This window comes from Bos indicus x Bos taurus, chromosome 18 (assembly GCF_003369695.1).
Source record: "Bos indicus x Bos taurus breed Angus x Brahman F1 hybrid chromosome 18, Bos_hybrid_MaternalHap_v2.0, whole genome shotgun sequence".
NCBI classification, from domain to species: domain Eukaryota; kingdom Metazoa; phylum Chordata; class Mammalia; order Artiodactyla; family Bovidae; genus Bos; species Bos indicus x Bos taurus.
This window is the reverse complement of record NC_040093.1, coordinates 60,600,847-60,620,874: the sequence shown is the minus strand read 5'-3', so window position 1 is coordinate 60,620,874 and position 20,028 is coordinate 60,600,847. Positions and strand designations below refer to the sequence as shown.

At 48.7% G+C, this 20,028-nt stretch overlaps 1 protein-coding gene across 1 annotated transcript in view; it reads left to right on the top strand.

The window, feature by feature from the left end:
- VAT1L (vesicle amine transport 1 like) overlaps positions 1-18,775 on the top strand; it is a 166,227-nt gene extending 147,452 nt beyond the window's left edge. Inside the window, exons 8-9 of the mRNA XM_027513966.1 lie at positions 13,566-13,649; positions 16,237-18,775. Of these exons, the coding sequence (XP_027369767.1) occupies positions 13,566-13,649; positions 16,237-16,335 (183 nt within the window). The 3' untranslated portion in view covers positions 16,336-18,775. The remainder of the gene's footprint in view (positions 1-13,565; positions 13,650-16,236) is intronic.
- The last annotated feature ends 1,253 nt before the right edge of the window (positions 18,776-20,028 follow it).

Below are 20,028 nucleotides of genomic sequence, written 5' to 3'. Positions count from 1 at the left end.
GTGACGCTGGAGAATTATACAAATGTGGCTTCCCTGGTGTCTCCATCCCCCACATTCGATCTGGTCTGCCAGCTGGACAGAGGGTAAGCTCCAGGGGACCCCAATCCCTGGGAAGCAGAGGTTTTGAGATGGCAAGTCCCCCATCAAGACAGGGGAGCTGACGGTAGGACCCTACGAATGTAAGGAGCCTGGGGAAGGCCTGCGTTCCAACACCACCCTGACCCAGCATCAGAGGATCTGCACGGGGAAGCCCTGTGCGTGTAAGGAGTGTGGCAGGCTTTCTGTCGGAGCGCCACCTACCTGCAGCACCGAGGCTACGCACGGGGGAGAAGCTAAATGGGAGGAGTGCTGGAAAGGTTTTGGGTGTAGGTCACTTTTGTATTGTCCAGCGGCGCATCCACGCCCAGGAGAAACCCTGGGAATTTTCTCGTGTATGATACAGTCGTAAAAGTGAAAGTGAAGTCGCTCAGTCGTGTCCGACTCTTTCCGACCCCATGGACTGTAGCCCACCAGACTCCTCTGTCCATGGGGATTCTCCAGGCAAGAATACTGGAGTGGGGTGCCATTTCCTCCTCCAGGGGATCTTCCCAACCTGGGGACTGAACCCGGGTCTCCTGCATTGAAGCCAGGTTCTTTACCGTCTGAGCCACCAGGGAAGGCCGATAAGGCGTAGCTGGACTCGAACGCTTTGCCGCGGTCCTTAGACTTGAAGGGCTTCTCCCCAGTGTGGTTCCTCTGGTGCCGAAGGAGCTTTGAGTTACATCGGAGGATCTTCCCACATTCTTTCCATTTGTAGAACTTCATGCCGCCTCGAAATAGCAGATGGGGATTCAGACTGGAAGCCTGACACAGGGCCTTACTTTCAAAGCCCGAGTGCTGAGGCAGATCTGAGAGACGCCCGCCGCAGACCTGCCGCGGCCTCTGTGCCCTCAGAGGCTTGCTCCTCTGCTGCCTGCTGCATGGACTACGGTGCATGGGAAAGCCTGCAAGTGCCACGGCTGCCCGTCCGGCGTCAGTACGTGCAGCCTGTGGAGGAGAAACGCAGCAGGCTCTGGGCCGGCCCTGCCGCGGCCCCGGGGCCCCTGCATCCGCCGCTCGCGGGGTCTCTAGGCCCGGGCGCTGCTCCGGCGGGGCGGGGCCGCGCCTCGCACCGTCTTCATTCCTGCTTCCCCGCCCGTGTTCACGCTGCTGCCTCAGGGGTTCTTTCTTCCCCCATCCAAGTAGTACGTGTCTTCCGGGGTCTTCCTCCCGCCGCGAAGCCTTCCCCAGCTACTCTGACCCCTTCTCCTCACCACCGCCCCCACTCACTGTGGCCTCTCTCTTGGCACATCTCTGGAGGTTAGAGCAGATCTCTAACCTACCTTCAGCTTGATCTGTAGCTTTTACACTGTATCTGTGTTCTTACTATTTCAGCATAAACTCCATTGTAATTGAAAAAAAAAAAAAGATAAAAAACAGGAAAAGTATATTGGAGAAAATAAAAACTAGCCATAATCCTGCTACAGATATATCCAAGGTAGTTGGGTTGATATAAGCTCTCTTTTATTCTTTATATTAATATGTATTCTATGAAGGTATGACCACATTGAGTATATAATTACTCTTTCTCCTTAGCATGTCAATAAGAAATGGGATGAGGTGACCTTTCAGGGTTATCCTATAATTCCCTTAACCATCCTGATAGACATTGATAGACATGTTTTGCTTCCCACTTTTTCCTTTTAAATATTAAATAAGAATTTAGTAATATTCAGTTAGCGAATGTTTTACGCATAAAGCTTTACTCAAGTTCCTTAATTTTGCTTCTTTGAAAAGGCTGCTGCTCCCAGTAAACCCAAGGAAAGAATCACGTATTTATCCTCCCATTCCTATAGGAGCTGTTCACCAGTCATAATCAACTAAACAGATGAAGGGGCGTGGCTCCTTATAAAATGAAGGCAGGTAATAAATGAACACAGAGTCTTGGAATCGGAATTTCACAACCCCCACTAAATTAACGGGTCTGGGCACTGAACATCAGGAAAAGAGGGCCAACCAGCCACGTGTGTCTCCCAGAGGACACAACAGCACCCACAGTCTCAGTCTGATCAGACCTCCCGCCAACCTGAAGGAAATGCAGAGCACAGGGGGCCCTGCTGGACAGTACTGGTTGCCTGCAGTTCACAGAATCCAGACCGTGGGAAGGAAACCACCGCCAAGCAACCCAGACTTTTCGACCTGAAAGGAACAGCAGCAATAATGAAATAGGACAGCCTGTAGATTTAAAAAGACCTGAAGGTGTATGTTTTTTCAAATGGCACAAGACAAATCGCTGATGCCTAGGGATGTACTGCGGCTGCTGCTGTTGCTAAGTCGCTTCAGTCGTGTCCGACTCTGTGCGACCCCATAGCGGCAGTCCACCAGGCTCCCCCATCCCTGGGATTCTCCAGGCAAGAACACTGGAGCGGGTTGCCATTTCCTTCTCCACTGCATGAAAGTGAAAAGGGAAAGGGAAGTCATTTAGTCCTGTCCGACTCTTAGCGACCCCATGGACTGCCGCCTACCAGGCTCCTTCGTCCATGGGATTTTCCAGGCAAGAGTACTGGAGTGGAGTGCCATTGCCTTCTCCTAGGGATGTACAGTTAGGTGAAAAACGAAAGAAATACGAGGAAGTGGTCGCTCTAAAAGTCAGGATGCAGTGGTAACATCTGGGGAAGGGGAGGGAGTTGGGGCTGTGACAGAACACACAGGGAGGCTTTGGGGACGTCCAGCAAAGTTCTGTTTCTTTACCTGCGTGCTTACAAACTATACATGTGTGGCTGTCTGTGTATGTGTTTTATTTTATAATTTTAAAAAAGTTTAAAAAGAAAAACTTAAAGGTGTTACTACCTGTCTCAGCTTGGATAGGTGTGTCCTTCAATTCATGTCCTTCCCTGAACCTTAGAACACGAGTGTGGAGCTAGGCTCGCTGCAGATGTATTTCAACACAGCTGAGCTGCAGAGGGCTGAGTTCAGATGAGGTCATCCTGGAATAGGATAAGCCCTTAATCTGATATGAGCTGTCCTTATAAGAAGAGGGGAGACACAGAAACACAGAAAGGAAGGACACGTGATGATGGAGGCAGAGATCGGAATGCTGTGGCTGCAAGCCAAGGACAGCAAGCATTGTCAGCAACCCCCAGAAGCTAGAAGAGAGGCTGGAAAAAGATTCTTCCTTGGAGCCTTTGCTAGGAAGCCATCCTCCTGACACCTTGATTTCAGGCCTTTAGCTTTCCTGAAGCTTTCTTCATGCACTGAGCAGAAAGCAAGTTGTCTGATGTCCACACAGGTGTGCAGAATCAAAGCTGAGATAATTCATTCTCAGTTGCCCTAGAATGAGAAGGGCTGTAAATGTGACTCTCTGCTACTTTCCTACATGCAGTGATATTTAAGCCAAGTGCCAAACAGGTCCTACCCTGGTATTAAAACATGGTACACCAGACCCCACCCCTCGCAGAGATCTTAGCCCTCCTGGGGAGGGACTGGTCTTTCTTATTTCTCGCTGTGAGTCAGTCAAGCCCAGAGCCTCAGTTGTGGTGGGCAGTGGATATTTGTTACATGAAGCACCATTTAGGTCAAGAGTCTAAAACATCAGACCCCCAGGATCGCCTGAAGTGGCATGCCTCTGCATTCTCAACAAACAGGTCTAAGCTGAAGCCAACACACTTTTCTAAAAATGTATTTAACTGGAGGATAATTGCTTTACAATATCATGTTGGTTTCTGCCATACATCAACATGAGTCAGCCACAGGTATACACACGTCCCCTCCTCCCTCTGGAACCTCCCTCACCTCCCACCCATCCCACCCCTCTAGGTTGTCACAGAGCACAGGGTTTGAGCTCCCTGTGTCGTCACAGCAAATTCCCGCTGGCTGTCTTTTCTACACATGGTAAAGTGTATGTTTCCGTGCTACTCTGTCAGTTTGCGCCCCCTTCCTGCCCCCACCGTGTCCACAAGCCTGTTCTCTATGTCTGCCTCTCCTTTGCTGCCCTGCAAATAGGTTCATCCGTGGTGACCCCCTGGATACAGGTTGTCTTCCGTCCACATTTTACGAAAACCTGACCTAACCAATGAGTGTTTTGAGGTCAGAGACCATGCAGCACCCACCGTGTGCCACATTCTCTTCCGAGTCCTGAGGATGGAGCAGAAACCAGGCTCTGGGGGCGAGTCCCTGGCCAAGGTGTCCTGTGCGCACCGTGCAGGGGCAGGCGTCTGCCCTTGCATGGGAGGTGTGGAGAGCGGACTGAGACCTCACACCGTCCCAGCTAGAGCCGATTCTTTCCCTCCAGGGGGCATCTGGCAAATGCCTGGGGACATTTTCCTTTGTCACAAGGGGGTGCTACCGGCATCTAGTGAGTAGAGCTCAGAGACGCTGCTACATGTTCTGTGATGCACAGGACAGCCCCCGCAACCAATTCTCTGACTCCAAAAGTCGGTGCTTCCTAGGTTGAGAAACTCTTCAAGAGAGAGTGGAATTAAGTGTTACAACCCAGGAGCAACAGGGTGCGTGTGGAAGTGCGGAGGAAATACCACACCCTACAGGGCGCCCCTTGGCCCCTCCTCTCCAGCTCCTGCCTCCTCCGGGCTCCACACACCACGCCCTGGGGCTTCACAGGGCTCGGTTTGAAGCTGACATCATCACATCCCACAGCTTGACTTGGCACAAGCCACGTCACCTTGCCAGACCTCAGTGTGATCTCAGCTCTCCTCTGCAAGCAACAGGGGCTCCAAGAGAAAAGAGAGGCTATTTGTCCGTACCCTTGATTGACAGTCTGACAAGCTACCTCTCCCCTCACAGAGATCGGGCGAGGAAAGTGCTCTGCTTGGTGAAGCGCCTGCTGAGCATCTGTCACGTGCTGGCTGCTGTGATGAGAGCCAGCATTGACCCCCACAGCCCCAGGGGGATGCACCGCCACTGCCTTGCCGTTTACAGTTACCTGAGTTTCAGCTTTGGCCCTTTCCCTGAGACTCTCACCTTCTTCTAATGTAACCTGAGGGCAGGTTATATCACTGCCGTCCAGAGCCTAAAACCTTCCTTTCCTTCCTGTCTTAGTGGAGGACCCACAAGATCCCCTTCAAAGTAGTGGAGGACCAACTTTCTGCTGGAGTGCTTTGCTTGCAAATGCCTCTTATACAAACACAGTTACTCTTCTATTTCTACTCCTTGAATCCTGCAGTCCCCAGACAAGCTGTCCCAGGCGTATCTGCCTCTGTTGGCCACCGCTCATTTTGCACCCTGGACATCCTAACCCTTATCTAAATGACAGCCATGTCTAGATGAGACAATGTCATCTCAGTTCCCTTAGGTACAAAAATGCTCCCCAAACAGCCTGCTGCTGCTAAGTCGCTTCAGTCGTGTCTGACTCTCTGTGACCCCATAGACGGCAGCCCACCAGGCTCCCCCGTCCCTGGGATTCTCCAGGCAAGAACACTGGAGTGGGTTGCCATTTCCTTCTCCAATGCACGAAAGTGAAAAGTGAAAGTGAAGTCTGCAAACAAGCCCTTTCTATGGAAGTCTAAGGAAAGGTCACCTCTGCCTTCTAAACTGTAGTTTCCTAAATGCCAGCAGCTCTGGCCATCATCCCTTTGGAAAGATGAGAACTTTCAAGATTTTGAAGGGTCTTTGGCCTCCTTGTAGTTCTAACCCTTTTCCATAACTTCCACATTTCACCGTTTCAGGGGAAATCCTTCAAGTGTCATGGAACGCAAAACCTTCAGGTGTCATTATCCATCAGGGAATGAATAAAACTAGTATTATCTGGAGGCAAGGGGATGACCTTATTAGTGAGGAACTAGAGTCCTCCAAGCAGGAATAAGAGTTTCTCTCCCTGGCTGGAGGATTTTGCTAAAGGATTGGAAGCAAGAATCAGTTGACACAATATTCTGTAAGTTCTACCACTGCTGTGTGGGATTTCAGGAGTGGCAGGAGCTCAAGCGATGATGTAACCCATCTGCAGCAGACTTGAGAATCTTAATTCAAGAGGATTTTGAAAGCATCGTCACCAGCATCGCCCTCAGAGTTCTGGTGGCTGTCAATGACTCATTCTTGGAGCGGAGCAATATTTCCTTAAACTCTTAATATTTCTATGTCCTTCTCCTTGGCTGAGTGACAAACTTCTTGACCTTCAAGTCTCAGTCCGTAAGTTCATTCCTGCCAAGAGTTTTCCCCTGATTTTCATCCTTCTCCTAACCCCAATTGCTTCCTCTTCTGTGCCCGTCACACTTCAAACATCTCTCTTACAGATTGTACAGCAGATATTTTTTTCTGCAGGGAACAAGAATCATTTCACGCGTTTTTTTTTTTAATCTTCCCCCCAGACCTCACTTATATGTTGGAATAAGCGTCCTCGAAGTGTCCAGCTTAATTCTATTCCACCATCCAAATTTGACACTGGGGAGCACTGTTAAAGAAAATCAAAGAAATGTTGGAGGCATTTCACTAGGTTTTTTTTTTCATCTTTTGCTTCAGTTCAAAATACAATTCGACTAGAATATACAGTGCAGCTTGATTATGGGTTGTAGGTTTCTGCAGAACAATTCTGGCTTTTAACTCAATGTTTACTTCATTTGAACTCCTCATGACCGCAGTGCATACTTGATCATCAGTGTCAACGTCATCTAGGTTCCCAGGGAAAAAAGGACCAGTTGCTTCATCTGATTCTACTGTCTTGCTGTTTTGTCTTCCCTTTCCCTCACTCTCCAAATATCCTGTCCCTCTTCTAAACCCGTGTTCCTACCAATGGCCCTTTAAAAATCTTCTTGGACCATCCACACTATTTTGTGGCCAAGCAGACACTTCTTTTAAAATGACGACTTACTGCCTCCTTCTATTGACAATATTTGGCTTCCACGCAGTGCCAGAACTAGAATGGGGCAAGGCACGTGACTAGGGTGCAAAATTTAAGGAAGCACTCACTCTTGGGTGCTAAACCACCACTCAAATGACCTTGGGAGTGAGCACCCCCTTAAATGCCCCACCTTAACCCATGCCTTGCATCACTGCACAGATCCATTTGCATCTAATCCAAACATGAACTGTGTTTGATTTTTTTCTCCACCTTCCCAGTGGGTCAATCCATGATTCTGGACATTTTACTTTTTCAGTCACTCTTCCATATAGGTCAAAATCTCAGGGCTCACTCACTTTAGATTCTCACAGCTTCTCGACAGAACATAAACCCCAGATTTCAAGTCTACCTGCACTGAATGTGTTACTTTTCCACACCCACTTTGGATTTTAAGCAATCATCCATTCCCCCCAAAGATGAATGCCGTTAATATGAGTCATCTTCCAAATATGAATTGGGTAGATGTGCTTCTTAATTAGAGTATTACTCATTTCTTCCTTTTCAAAGCTTTTAATTTATCATCTAATAGACACAGTGATCCATGGAATAATCCATCTTAATTTTTTTTCCTCTTTTAGATGGCTAGGCTTATTACTATTCATAGCACAAGCCAAATGCTTTGGTTATTAAGTGGTATCATTTGTACTCTAATGAATTTGTGCCTTTCACAACATGGAAAAGGAAATGAAATATTGGGAAACATTAAATGAGACCCCAAACAAAGATGGAGCATCATTAACCCTCATTGCTCAAGCATGAAGGAACTGACCAGTCTGAAGATGACTGGAGGGTGTAGATCTGTGTGAGTGGCCCTGGACAACTGCACCCTGGCAGGCTCTGGAACGTACTGCCAACATCCCCAGCCAACTTCCCCAGCATCTTGCCCGATGCTCACTTTTGTTCTCTGTCCCCATGTCCCTAGCCGCTTTGCAGTCTCTCCTTTCATACTCAGCCCCCTCTTCTTGCGATGGTCCTCTCTCCCTTCTTTTCCTAGTCATGTTTCTACTCATCCTTTAAAACCCAGCTCAACTGTCGCTTCTTCAGAATTTTCCATGATCTTCCCAACCAGGTCAGTTCCCCTATCCACGTTCTCTTAACACCATCTCAGAATTACCCAGTGGCAAGCCTACATTTATTTGAGTCATTTTGATTAAGACCATGAGCTTCATGATGGCTGGGATCTTGTGGGTTTGCTCATCGTCATTTTCCGCAACTTCCAGAAAACCACTTCTCCTAGATCCGTCGCAGGAGGAAAGAAGAACGACCACAGCTAGTATTCCTCTATGAACACAGTCTGAGCCAATCACGTTTCCCCAGGGGTCATGCGTGAACACCAACTTGAATGCTACGGGACTTGGTTGGAACGCAAACTAGGGGTACACGACCAGCTCTGACGGACTGTCACCCAGTGGGGTGAAATAAACAGTTTTTAGATCGTGAAACTCTTCTTATGACGACTAGCCTGTTTAGTAAGTGAAACTGTGATTCCTTCTGGACAGAGAGAGTGTCTGTTTCGACCACCACTCCGCACACAGCTCCTGGAAAAGGGCTTTGGCACTGTTGGCTGAGTGACCAACCGAATGAACAGGTGGACAGAATAACATATCAAGAAGATGGGGAGCAAAGAGGTGAAGCAGCTTGCTGGAATGATGTTGCTGAGTCAAAGCAGAGCCTGGGAAGTGGGGATATCACGCCTGCCTCCTGCCACCATCCTCTCGGGCTGCAGAATCCAGCTGCTGAGACCAGCTCTGGCCAGCCCCACAGCTGGGATCCTGGCTGCAGTCAGTCCATCTGTCCCGCAGCTGGCAGGGGTGTCTCAGCCTGGGTGGGGGACCACGCCCTGATTATGAGCAGACTGCACTGGGCCACCCTGGCAGCCACCAAGCATGCCGCCTGGGCCAGGGGCTCTGGAACGTGGCATGGATCAGACAGAAAAACCTCTGGGCAGGCTCAGCCGTGTGATGTCTTACTCTCTGCACAAATCGACTCCTTTGTTCGTTCATTCGTTCGTTCTGCAAGCTGTCATATGCCAGACGCTCCTTTGCACTGGGATCCCTGAGGTTGGTGTCATTGTCATGCCATCCAGGCTGCACTCTCCAATACGGCAGATGTGAGCAGCTGAAGTGCAGCTGGTCTGAACTGAGACATGTGCTAAGAGGAAAGTACACCCTGGCTTCCAAACACTTAATATTTCATCCATAGCTTTTATTATATTGAGCATACATTGAAATGATAGTATTTCAGATAGATAATGATGCTGCTGCTGCTGCTAAGTCGCTTCAGTCGTGTCCAACTCTGTGCGACCCCATAGACGGCAGCCCACCAGGCTCCCCCATCCCCGGGATTCTCCAGGCAAGAACACTGGAGTGGGTTGCCATTTCCTTCTCCATAGATAGATAACAGATAAGATAATAAGATTATAGGTATAAGGTATATAAGATAATAGATAATAATCTAGTTAAAGAAAATATATTATTAAAGTGAATCTCAGCAGCTTCTTTTTACACTTCTAATTGGGTCTAATTGGGGCTTCCTAGGTGGTACTAGTGGTAAAGAACCCAACAAAACCCAAAAAAACCTCCTGCCAAAAAAACCAGGAGACATAAGAGATGTGGGCTCGATCCCTGGGTCAGGAAGATCCCCTGGGGGGCACTGCAATCCACTCCAGGATTCTTACCTGGAGAATCCCATGGACAGAGGAGCCTGGCGGGCTGCAGTCCATAGGGTGACAAAGAGTCAGACATGACTGAGCAACTAACATTTTCACTTTCACAGACAGAAATGTAGAAATAGGTGAAATTAATTTTAATCATATGTTTTCCTTTACCCAGGATACTTAAAATGCTATTGTTTTGAAATTTTTAAATTAATGATTTTAATTGGATGATAATTCCTTTACAATATTGTGGTGGTTTTTGCCATACATCGACATGAATCAGCCATGGGCACACATGTGTCCCCCATCCTGAACCTCCCCACCGCCCTCCCCACCCCATCCCTCTGGGCTGCCCCAGAGCACTGGCTTCGGCGCCCTGCTCCATGCATTGAGCATGTACTAGCCATCTCCTGACATGAAGCAGAGAGTCTGCACTCCTTTTTATTATGATTAAATCACTGAAGTGCATTGTGTATTTCACACTCCAGCACATCACAGCTGGGATGGCCGTGGTTCAAGTGCTCAGTGTCGCGTGCTCAGTGGTCACTGTGACAGGCTGTGCCACATTGGCTGGATGTTCCTCCTGAATGCAGTGGGGAGAGGCTCCAAGCAGAGGTGTGCTTTAGAAAAACTCCCTGGCAGCCACAAGGCAGATCAGCAGCTTTCTGAACGTTGTCACTTCCATCTTCTGGGCACTGTCACCCACGCAGGTGCTTCACATAAACTGGCAACTTGGGAGCAACATCTCTCTTTGCAGATTTTATCTTTTGATGATGTCGCTGGAGGGAAGCTTTGGGGTGCACACAGCAGAGACCCATCTGCTCTGGTTTTCCCAGAGTCCTAGAAAGGGCAAGCTGCAGTCTCAATTCCCATGTGGTTCCCACACCATTCAGATGATGACTTGCCACAGACCCCTTCGATTTTTCATCTTCGGGTTTCTCCTCTGTTGAAACTCTGATGCCTGCCTGTGGTCACCTAAGAGGCTTGAGGTGCAGATAAAATGAAGCAACATGTGTAAAATGCTTCACGCTGTGCTTCATAAAGAATTGATCAAAAAACGGTACTGAGTTTCTTTCCCTCTGAGAGCTGTCATAAAAGATTCTTCCCACCCGCAACAGCAGCCCAGGAGGACTGTAAACTCAAACAGCATGACTGGGGATCAGATTCCTAATCCTTTCCCATCCCCCATGTATGGAACTTCAAGGCGTCAGTTCATTTCAGAAAGCAATCTACAAAAAATATGCAGATTAGAGCCAGCCCGGCAGGGAGCTCTTTTCCCAGCACCACAATCAGCTTTTCTGTCTCCCTGGGCTCTACCTTATTGGAGAAGCAGTTTAAAAACTGTTCCTAATCTCCAAGGAGTTTCCAGGTGTTTAATAACTTGCCTGGGTAATAAACAACTGAATTCTGGGAAATCATTATGTGAGCATCAAAGGAAGCGGCATGTTCTGGGCAGAACTGGGGAAAAGCATTGGTTTTTGAAGTCTGACAAAACTGAGTCAGAAACACGATTCTGTCGCCCACAGCCATGTAACCTTTGGACAAATTGCTCATGTCTTTGAGCATCAAGGTACTGATCTGTAGAATGGGATAATATGTACCTTGCAAGGGAAGAATTATACATTCCAGGTAACAATGTATTAATTATCTGTGGCTGCATGACAAATTATCCCTAAGACTTACTGACTTAAAATAACTCCATGATCTCTGTTCCTGTGGGTGAGGACTCTGGGCAGGGCTTAGCTGGGTCCTCTGGCTGCAGTCAAGGTGTCAGCCAAGGCTGTGGCCTCATTTCATGGCTGGACTGAAGGAGGATCTGCTTCCAAGCCCTCTCATTGGCTGTCGGCAGGATCCAGAGCCTGGGGGCTTTTGGATGGAGGGGATCAGCTTCTCATTGGCTGTTGGCTAGAGTTCTCCCTCCATTCCTTGCCACGGTGATGGGGGGACCTCTCCATAGAGCAGCTCACAACATGGCAATTTGTGTCATCAGAACAAGAAAGCAAGAAGAGCCAGAGAAAGAGACAGACTGCAAGACAGAAGTCAGTCTTTCATAACCTAATCAGGAAGGGACATCCCATCACTTTTGCTATACTCAGTTTGTTAGAAGCAGGTTGCTGGGTCCAGCTCACATTTAATGGTGAGGGCGGGGATGGGTCGTGGGGATACACACGGAGGTGAGTCCCAAAAAGGGGTTGGGAGCAGTTTTAGAAGCTGCCTGCCACAATATTTAAAGATTCTTAGTAAACAGTAGTTGTCAGCACTGAAATACGAAAGCACTTGGAAAGCAATGTTCATCACAGAAATGGGAGAAACCTCCTGGATTATGTACCAGGGGCAGGGAACTCAACAGTCACATGATGCCATCAGTCTACAAAAGAGGCTGATTCCGACCAACGCTACCTTGTCCAATGAACGCGTTTAAAGATACACTGAATTTACAATGACCGCTGGTTTGACAACAGGTTACCAGATAAACATGTTTGGACATTAGAATTGAAAGGCGCCTATTTCCCCTACATCATGTTTTATATCTAAATCTCTTTCTAGTTACTGTAGGATGCCCACGTTTTTATGGAGATGTAAAGATATGCACCTCGGTTTTCTCATATAACTGTATTATAAAGGCATTTAATCCTACTGCAGTCTTTATAATTAGCACTTTAACAGCCACAAAACATTTCCAATCGGTAGATATATGTCAGAACTTCGGTTTACTTGACCATTCCCTTATTCTGTGACATATAAGTTGCTCCAATGTTTTGCCATTGAAAGCAGTTGAGTATCTTTTCTGTGGTAATTTTTTCCCCATAATTTGAATTGTGTCTTTAGGACAAAAGTCCTACAAAAGCAATTAGAATATGCACCTCTTAATGGCTCTCTCAAGTTTTCATTCAAATGGGAAGTTGGCTTTGGTTTATCTATAAGCAAACACTGCTCCATAAACCCCAGATTGAGTTCCTCAAAGGCAGACAGACACCCTAATTTACTTAAAAAAAATTTTTTTTTAAGATATGGCACCTAGCCTATAAGCAACAATTAGTGAATATTTGTGGATTGAATGAATGCATGAACAAAGATGTTTAAAACTGAAACTTCAGGGAAAATATTTTAACTAGATCTGTTGTTTCCTTGAAAAAAAAAATCAAGAGATGTTGCACTCCCATTTAGATTTTACTGCGATGCGGAGGATTTATCCCCGCCAAGCTTGGCGTTGTTACCATTTCCTTCTTTTATTTCATCCCCACAGCACCCCCGAGTGTTCATTTTCCATACGGCAACAGTGAAATGCTGGAAGCCCCCATCACGCTCCATCCACACCTGCCTTTGCAAAGGGGGCCCAGGAGGCGTCTGTGTGCTTGTCTGACAAGCCCTCGTCACTTGGGGAGAAACAGGAAGCCCCCTCACTGGGGAAAATGCTAGTCTGGAGACGCCTCCACTCGGGTGGGAAAAATGTTCCTGGGTCATGGGCCATTTTAGCCAAACTGCGAACCAGATTATGTAACATTGGAGTAAGCTGGGCACAGATGACCCTAGAAAAATAATTTTACAATTTTATTGGTCAAAATTTGCTCTGGTTAATGGGCCCTGACACGTTCTGCAGCATGTAACTCTTGGAACCCCACAGGCCTTTCCTCCCCCAGTTCTTTTTCCTTTTTTAAAGAAACGTTCCTCTTTTCATCTCTGGAGCTATCACGCTCATTTTTTTAGACCCAGGAAACCTAACTGCTTGCATAACAACAGAGTGTGAGTGACAACCAGAATTTAAGTTGGGAACCACCGCCGGTTGAGCTGCTAAACCTGGACTGCAGCGCCCCCTGGTGGACAGCGAGTGGTTTGGCTTGTCCAGGTCCTCTCGTCACCTGGATGGCATCACCAACTCGATGGGCACGAGTCTGAGTAAACCCCGGGAGCTGGTGATGGACAGGGAGGCCTGGCGTGCTGCAGGCCATGGGGTCGCAAAGAGTCGGACACGACTGAGCGACTGAACTAGCCTGTCACCTGGGTGACGTCTCACCTCACCTTTGTCTCCCTGTCTCCCAGGTGAAGGAGGCCATGCAGCGAATCCACGACCGAGGGAACATCGGCAAGTTAATTCTGGACGTAGAGAAGACCCCGACGCCACTGGTGAGTCAAAGGAGAGGCATCTGTTCACTGCGGCAGGAGAGGGTTTTCAGAGGCAGGCACACGTGCGGTGGAGGAGAGCTCTCTGCTCTCAGCTCTCTGCTGGGGCTGGTGGGGGAGACCCCAGGTAAGTGGGTGAGGGATTAGTCACAGATGGGATGAACGCCAATAAGGAAAGGAAAAGGCTTCGGCAAGAACATTTCCAGAGCCATCCGAGGGCAGAGGGGAGAGGACAGAAACCACAGCCCGGGCCTGTTACCTGAGCTCACTCTTGGCTACAGGTGGGAGGAATTCCTGGTAAAGGTTCATAAACTCACATTCAGATCCCCAACAGAGTGATGCCACCTGCCTCCGAGCTGCCTCCTGCTGGCCCCAGGGCTTTTCTCTTACCAGGACCACACCCTTACATGTGGGGACCCCCCATACACACCCTGTCCCTCAGGAGTGAAGCATGTCACACACACATCCCAGACCCTCTTGCAAGGGTCCCTTGAGGGGCTCTGCAGTGTGGCGGTCAACACACAGACTGCCCCCAGGCTGCATGGATCCTGAGCCCTGCTCTGAACCCCTGCATGACCTGGGCAGTCGTCACTCTGGCTTCAGCTCCACTGTCTGTAAACTGGATCTGAATACGCCCTCATCAGTCAGTTACAGTGACGTGCATAAAACTTTGTTTCGTACAAACTAAGTTCTAGGAAAGATTTAACCAAGAAAATACTCGGGAAGACTTTTGGTTTCTCACATGTTTAGCTTTGGAGCTGCATCAGTGGTTGATGAAAGAGGAAGAACTAAAATCCTGGCACGTTTTAGTCCAACGTGCATGCTTTAAAAAGTGTTTCCTTGCTTTTGAAACCAGAATGTGGTTTGGGTATAATGGCCATTTCACACAATGAAGGACAGTTTAGTGAGAGGATATTTTACAACATGGAAGTGACTGATAACAATCTGGATATAATTTTCTAAATGCTTTCTAAGTCCCAGGACTGGGCCAGCAAGTGTTTGGAGGCAGATAAGGGGTTACGGTTAGGCTAGAATCGCAGGGCTTCTGTGCACCTGTGTTCTGTTTTTTAAACCCGTGACCGAGTCTATCTCAGTCCCATCAGAGGAGGGGGTCTAGAGCCCGGCTGGACCGCTTATTGCTCTCAAGCACCGGAGTTGTTCCTGGCTTCCTGCCCTCCATTACACCTGAGGTCCTGTTGGGTGGTGGGGCTGGTAGGAAGGCCTGCTTGACCACAGGAGGATTCTCAACAGGACAGGAGCTGCAAAGCCACCTTTCTGAGTGAAAGCCCAGGCCGTACCGTGGCAGGTGTCGCTGTCCTCGTTGCTGGAGCTCAGGGGGGCTTTCACCCCTGGGACCTGAGCTGACAGCATATGGGCCTGCGGTCCGGGGAGCATCTCTTGGCGGGAGGGGCCCGTCCCTCCTGGATGGAGACGAGGCTTGAAGGAGAGGCAGCCAGCGGTGAGGGTATTTCTAGGGAGAGCAAACAGCACAGGGTCCGGGCTCTGTGTGGGCCGCGTCACCGCCCTGCAGCATGTGTGGGGGGGATGGGTGCAGCTAGGGGCTCCTGGGGCACACTCTCCTGGCAGAACGGCCACTGTCAGAGCTCAGGGGGCATCAAAGGCCCCGAGTCTGCCCCACTGAACCCACTGCAGGGAGCACACCCGCCACTCGAAACCGTCTGGGCTACAAGGCGTGGGGGCAGCAGGCTGCCCGAAGGTCCGGAAGCGGACGTGCCTACAAGCAGCGGGAACATCTGTTCTGCTGGGGCCTTCTCCTGATGGGGACGGGCGAGCACAGCAGGGCTCATCTGACACCGTGCGTAGGGTCAGAGCCGAGACGGAGCTGCTGCCTGCACACCCCGCGGCGTCAGACGGCGCCCCCGCCCCAGGCCTGGCGTCTGCCCCGGGCCCCAGAGAGGGCTAGCGACCTTCTCTGCAGCCTGCTGACCTCCGCTGCCTCACGACTTCCGCTTACATGTCACCTCTGAGTCTCCCTTTGCACCGCTGCAAAACAAGTGCCAGCAATAGTTATTGCTATGGCTACTACATCATGGCTGTTGGGAAGAGAAAAAGTGGGGTGATGGACACGAGGTACCTGCATGGTGCTGAATATGGCGTGTATACTAATAAGGAAGAACCCTCACCACTATGTGTTCATTGTTCTAAAACGCACATTGCCTTCCTGTGTGTGTCCGGCACTTTGCTAGCTGCAGGAGATAAAATGGAAGAAAGCAGGAGCCTGGGTCATCTGCCCGGTCGCTTGCAGTTCCCACAGCGGGGCAGGGTGTCATCTGTTCACAAGCCGTGTGTATAGATGGGACACGGTAGTCATGGATCCGGGCCACAGAAGCGCTCACAACAGGGGGACTGTTCCCATTAGAGAAGTCTAGGAAGGCTTCCTTGAGGAGGCGGGCTGCGTGCTAAAGGAGAAGCAGGCCTGCGCAGGCAGGAGGGTGGAGGGGTGGAGCTCCAGGGAGAAGGCCCCGCATTCATCAGTAGCCGAGAGAGAAAGTCCAGCTCCAGGTTAGACCACGAAGGAGGGGGTGGTGCCGAGAGTCAGGGGCCTATCCCTGTTTCTGTTGGATTACAGATGGCCAACGACAGCACAGAGACCAGCGAGGCGGGCGAAGAGGAGGAGGACCACGAGGGAGACAGCGAGAACAAGGAGAGGATGCCCTTCATCCAGTAGCCCGCGGCCCGGGCAGGAGGACAGAGGGATGCTCTGGGAGAAGAGGACCCAGCTGAGAAAACCCTCCTGTGCCCCAGTGAACAAACGCTGTAGTCCAGTGCGTGTTGTGTTTGTCTGCTGTCAGCCGAGCTAAAAAAAAAGCTGTTGATCACTGTTGTTTTTGAAATTAAGTGCCAAGCCCATATCACGCGGTATTACATCCCTTCCCCATCTGTGTATTTTACACTCTGCCCTCTTCTCTGTTTCAAAACCATCCATCTTTGGGTCCTTCTCGACAGTTCTAGAACAGCCTTGAAAATCGATACGAGCCCACAGGTCCATCGCTTAGGAGGCCAGACGTGGGCAAAGACGAGTTTGGGTTGAAAGGTCCAGATCCGAGAAATCTTCGGGCCAGTGATCCTTTTTGCTGCCAGCCGCCCATGCTTCCGACAGGAGCACTTGTCGGTTTGGCCGGCAGAAAGAGGGTAGGCCGGGAGATGTTTTCACGAGCCCATTAACTGTAGGATCTCCCCAAGTCATACTCTACTTCCTCCCACTGAAGAGGCAACCTCTTCACCTTCATTCAGGTGTTTCATGGTCAAAAGGTTGGAAGACCCTCCTCCCACCCTCTGATGCTTGATCCCTTCACTGGTTCTTAACCACAAACATAGGGGAAGAGATGTGCATTTTTCAGGACAGAAGATGGGTCAACAGCAAAGTGTGAGGACCAGCCACGGGGATTCCTCCTCTGAAACCCCATCATGAGAGCAAAATCCTCTGGCTGCGTATAGATTTCATTTTAAGAAAATGTGCCAGGTGCAGGACTATTTCCGAGTCACTCCTGAGACCTGCCTCTGTTTGCACACTTGCCATGGCATTACCCTTCTTCCTCTTTTCATTTCCAGGTACTGGATAACCACCTCTACCGTAGATTCCCCTCCTCCCCCAGGGAAGACCCCCTTTTTGAGCCCTATTTGGGGGGAAAAATCAATGAGTATCTTTTTTCTTGCCAAAGCATGTTCCTACATGTAACAAACTCTAGTGATACAAAAGGTTGATGTTTATTATCTGATGCCAAATGTGCGTTCCTCTCCTCTGAAATAAAAAATCATGGTGCAGACTCTTTGCAAGACCCTGCTTTTCAGAAATCAGGGACCAAACTACTTGATCACACACCCTTGATGAACTTTCCAGCTCCCAAATTCCTAAGGAGCCCACCCCTAGCCCCACCCCACTTGACATGGCTTGAGGCGAACAGTTCCCCTGGAGGAAGAGAAAGAGAGTCAGATGCCGGGGGGGTCCTCATCACCTTCTCCCAGTCCTGCTGTCCCAAGGGGTTGATTCCATCACTAGCAGACCAAGCTGCAGACACAGGAGCCCACACGGTTACCAAAGGGCTCCCACATTGCCCGATCTCTCCACCACTGAGCCTTAGGGTAGAACCCACTCTTTCCCCAAGTGATGGCAATGAATGCATCTCAGCAATTACCTGTTTTATTCCCTAAGTCCCTTTGTAACAAATGTCACCTCCCTGAACATGTGCTTTTTTTCCCCCTATCTTAAGCTTGTGATGATGACTTATTTATGCCAAATATTTATCTGAAAGAAGTGTCTCCTCACTGTACGTACACATAAGCTATGAAGATGAGAAAGGGTGGTGCCATCTGATGAGCAAAGGGACATGTGTATCTCAAAAGGAGACGCCAACATCAGCGTCTCTTCCTACCCCAGGACACGCCAGTATTCCAGGTCTTGGCCACTTTAGAAAGATCACATAGAGGTTGTATTGCCCCTTCTCCCAACACTTTTGCTAAATGCTGTGCTACTGGTCCTGTTTCTCCCACAGCCAAGTGTTCCATGAGGTCTTAAGAAGAGCCGCTACCCAAGTGGCATTCCTGGTGAGCTAGACAGAAATGGCGTTTTCTTGGGCTGGGGGAACAGACACCTGTGAGCATCCCAAGTCTCTTCTCTGGCTGGGGAGACAGAACTGTCCATTCAGAAGCCAAATGCCCTTTGTTATGTCCAGTAGGTTAGCATGAAAAGACCTTCTTTCCCAAGTCTGTTTTTTCAACTTTAATCACAAATTGTGCTGGTGAGTTAAAGAAAACCCTTTTGTCTCCGTGAAATACAGAAGGAGAAGAGAAAACTAGTGTTTGACCAATAAGATCAACTAATGCCATGAAGACCGGGGGGAAAAATTAAAGTATCAAAATGAACCGTTTAACACTCTTGTTTGAAGCATCTTTGCCGCCACGTGGTTGTTTTCCTGAAGGAAGTGTACAGAATGTCTCAGGTTGCCTTAAAGGAACTGTGCAGGCTTCACCGTAATGTCAGCTTGATACGAGGGAACTGAAGCATTGTCTAATGTATTTGTGGCTTTAGAGCTTTCGTTATATTGTGCCTACAAAGCAAATCATGTTTACATTAAAAAATACAAATAAAAGTATTCAGCATAGCATAACCTTGCCTGGCATCAGTTATTCTACATACACAGTTGTTGCAAAAACAGCCCTGCTATTAAAACGCAAGGCACCAGTGGCTAAAAAAGAAAATATTAAAAAAAAAACACAACACATCCGAGAAGAATCCTCCGATGAGGGAACTAGAGGCTACATAGAAAAAATAGGAGTTGAGATGAGACAAGCCTTTAAAGGGGCTTCTCTGGTGGCTCAGATGGTAGAGAATCTGCCTGCAATGCAGGAGACTGGGGTTCAACCCCTGGGTCAGAAAGATCCTCTGGAGAAGAGAATGGCAACCCATTCCAGTATTCTTTCCTGAAGAATCCAGTCCACAGAGTTGCAAAAAGTCAGACACGACTGAGCAACTGAGTGAGTAAGCAGAAGCTTTGAAAAAAAGCATTTAGCTTCCCTCAAGCTGAATATATATACATACACACACACACACACGCACGCACGCACACACACACACACACGCACGCACACACACACACACACACACACCCCTTGTATATATATGTATATATAAAGACACTCTCTTACCCTCCCAACAACCTTAAGAAGCAGGGTCCATCATTATGCCCATTTTACAGGTGCAAAAACTGAAGACAGGTTTTGCACTAAGATCACACAGCTAGGAAGTGGTGGAGCCAGGATTTAAAGCCACAGTAGAATCCTTGCCCTTTCCTGCCCCATATGCTTCCTGGCTCAAATAAGGGGTAACATACAATGCACTTCAAGTTACCATCCCTTCTCACTAGAAACTCTTCAGGGATTCCCTTTCCTCTGATTTCAGGGATACATTCGGCAATTTGTTTTGTTTTTCAGCAAATAACATGCACATCAAGAAGCATTTTTTTTTTTTTGGTCCAGCCTGTGATCCAAGTGCGCAGTGAAGTGCTATTTTAAACCTCACACATTTCAACCATTTTCCTTTTCATGATCAAATCAATATCCTCAAGGTTATCAAAGAGATGCACAGAAGTGAATCTCCAAGGGCAAAGGTTTTGTGAAGGAGGAATTCATGATTAGGGAGGCTTCTTCCTTCCTTCTGGGTAGGAAGCCCAAAATATTAGAGCTAGGTCGCATGTTAATAAAATGCCACATACATAAACTTGAGTTAACAAGGCAGAAAAGTTAGTCACATTGTGCGTGGAAGTCTTACAAGATCAGTGTGCAAAGGGTGTTCTCATTCTGTTCTCACTTAATGCTCCTGTACTCCGTGTAAGGCTCATGACCTTGCATAGCCAGGGTTGGT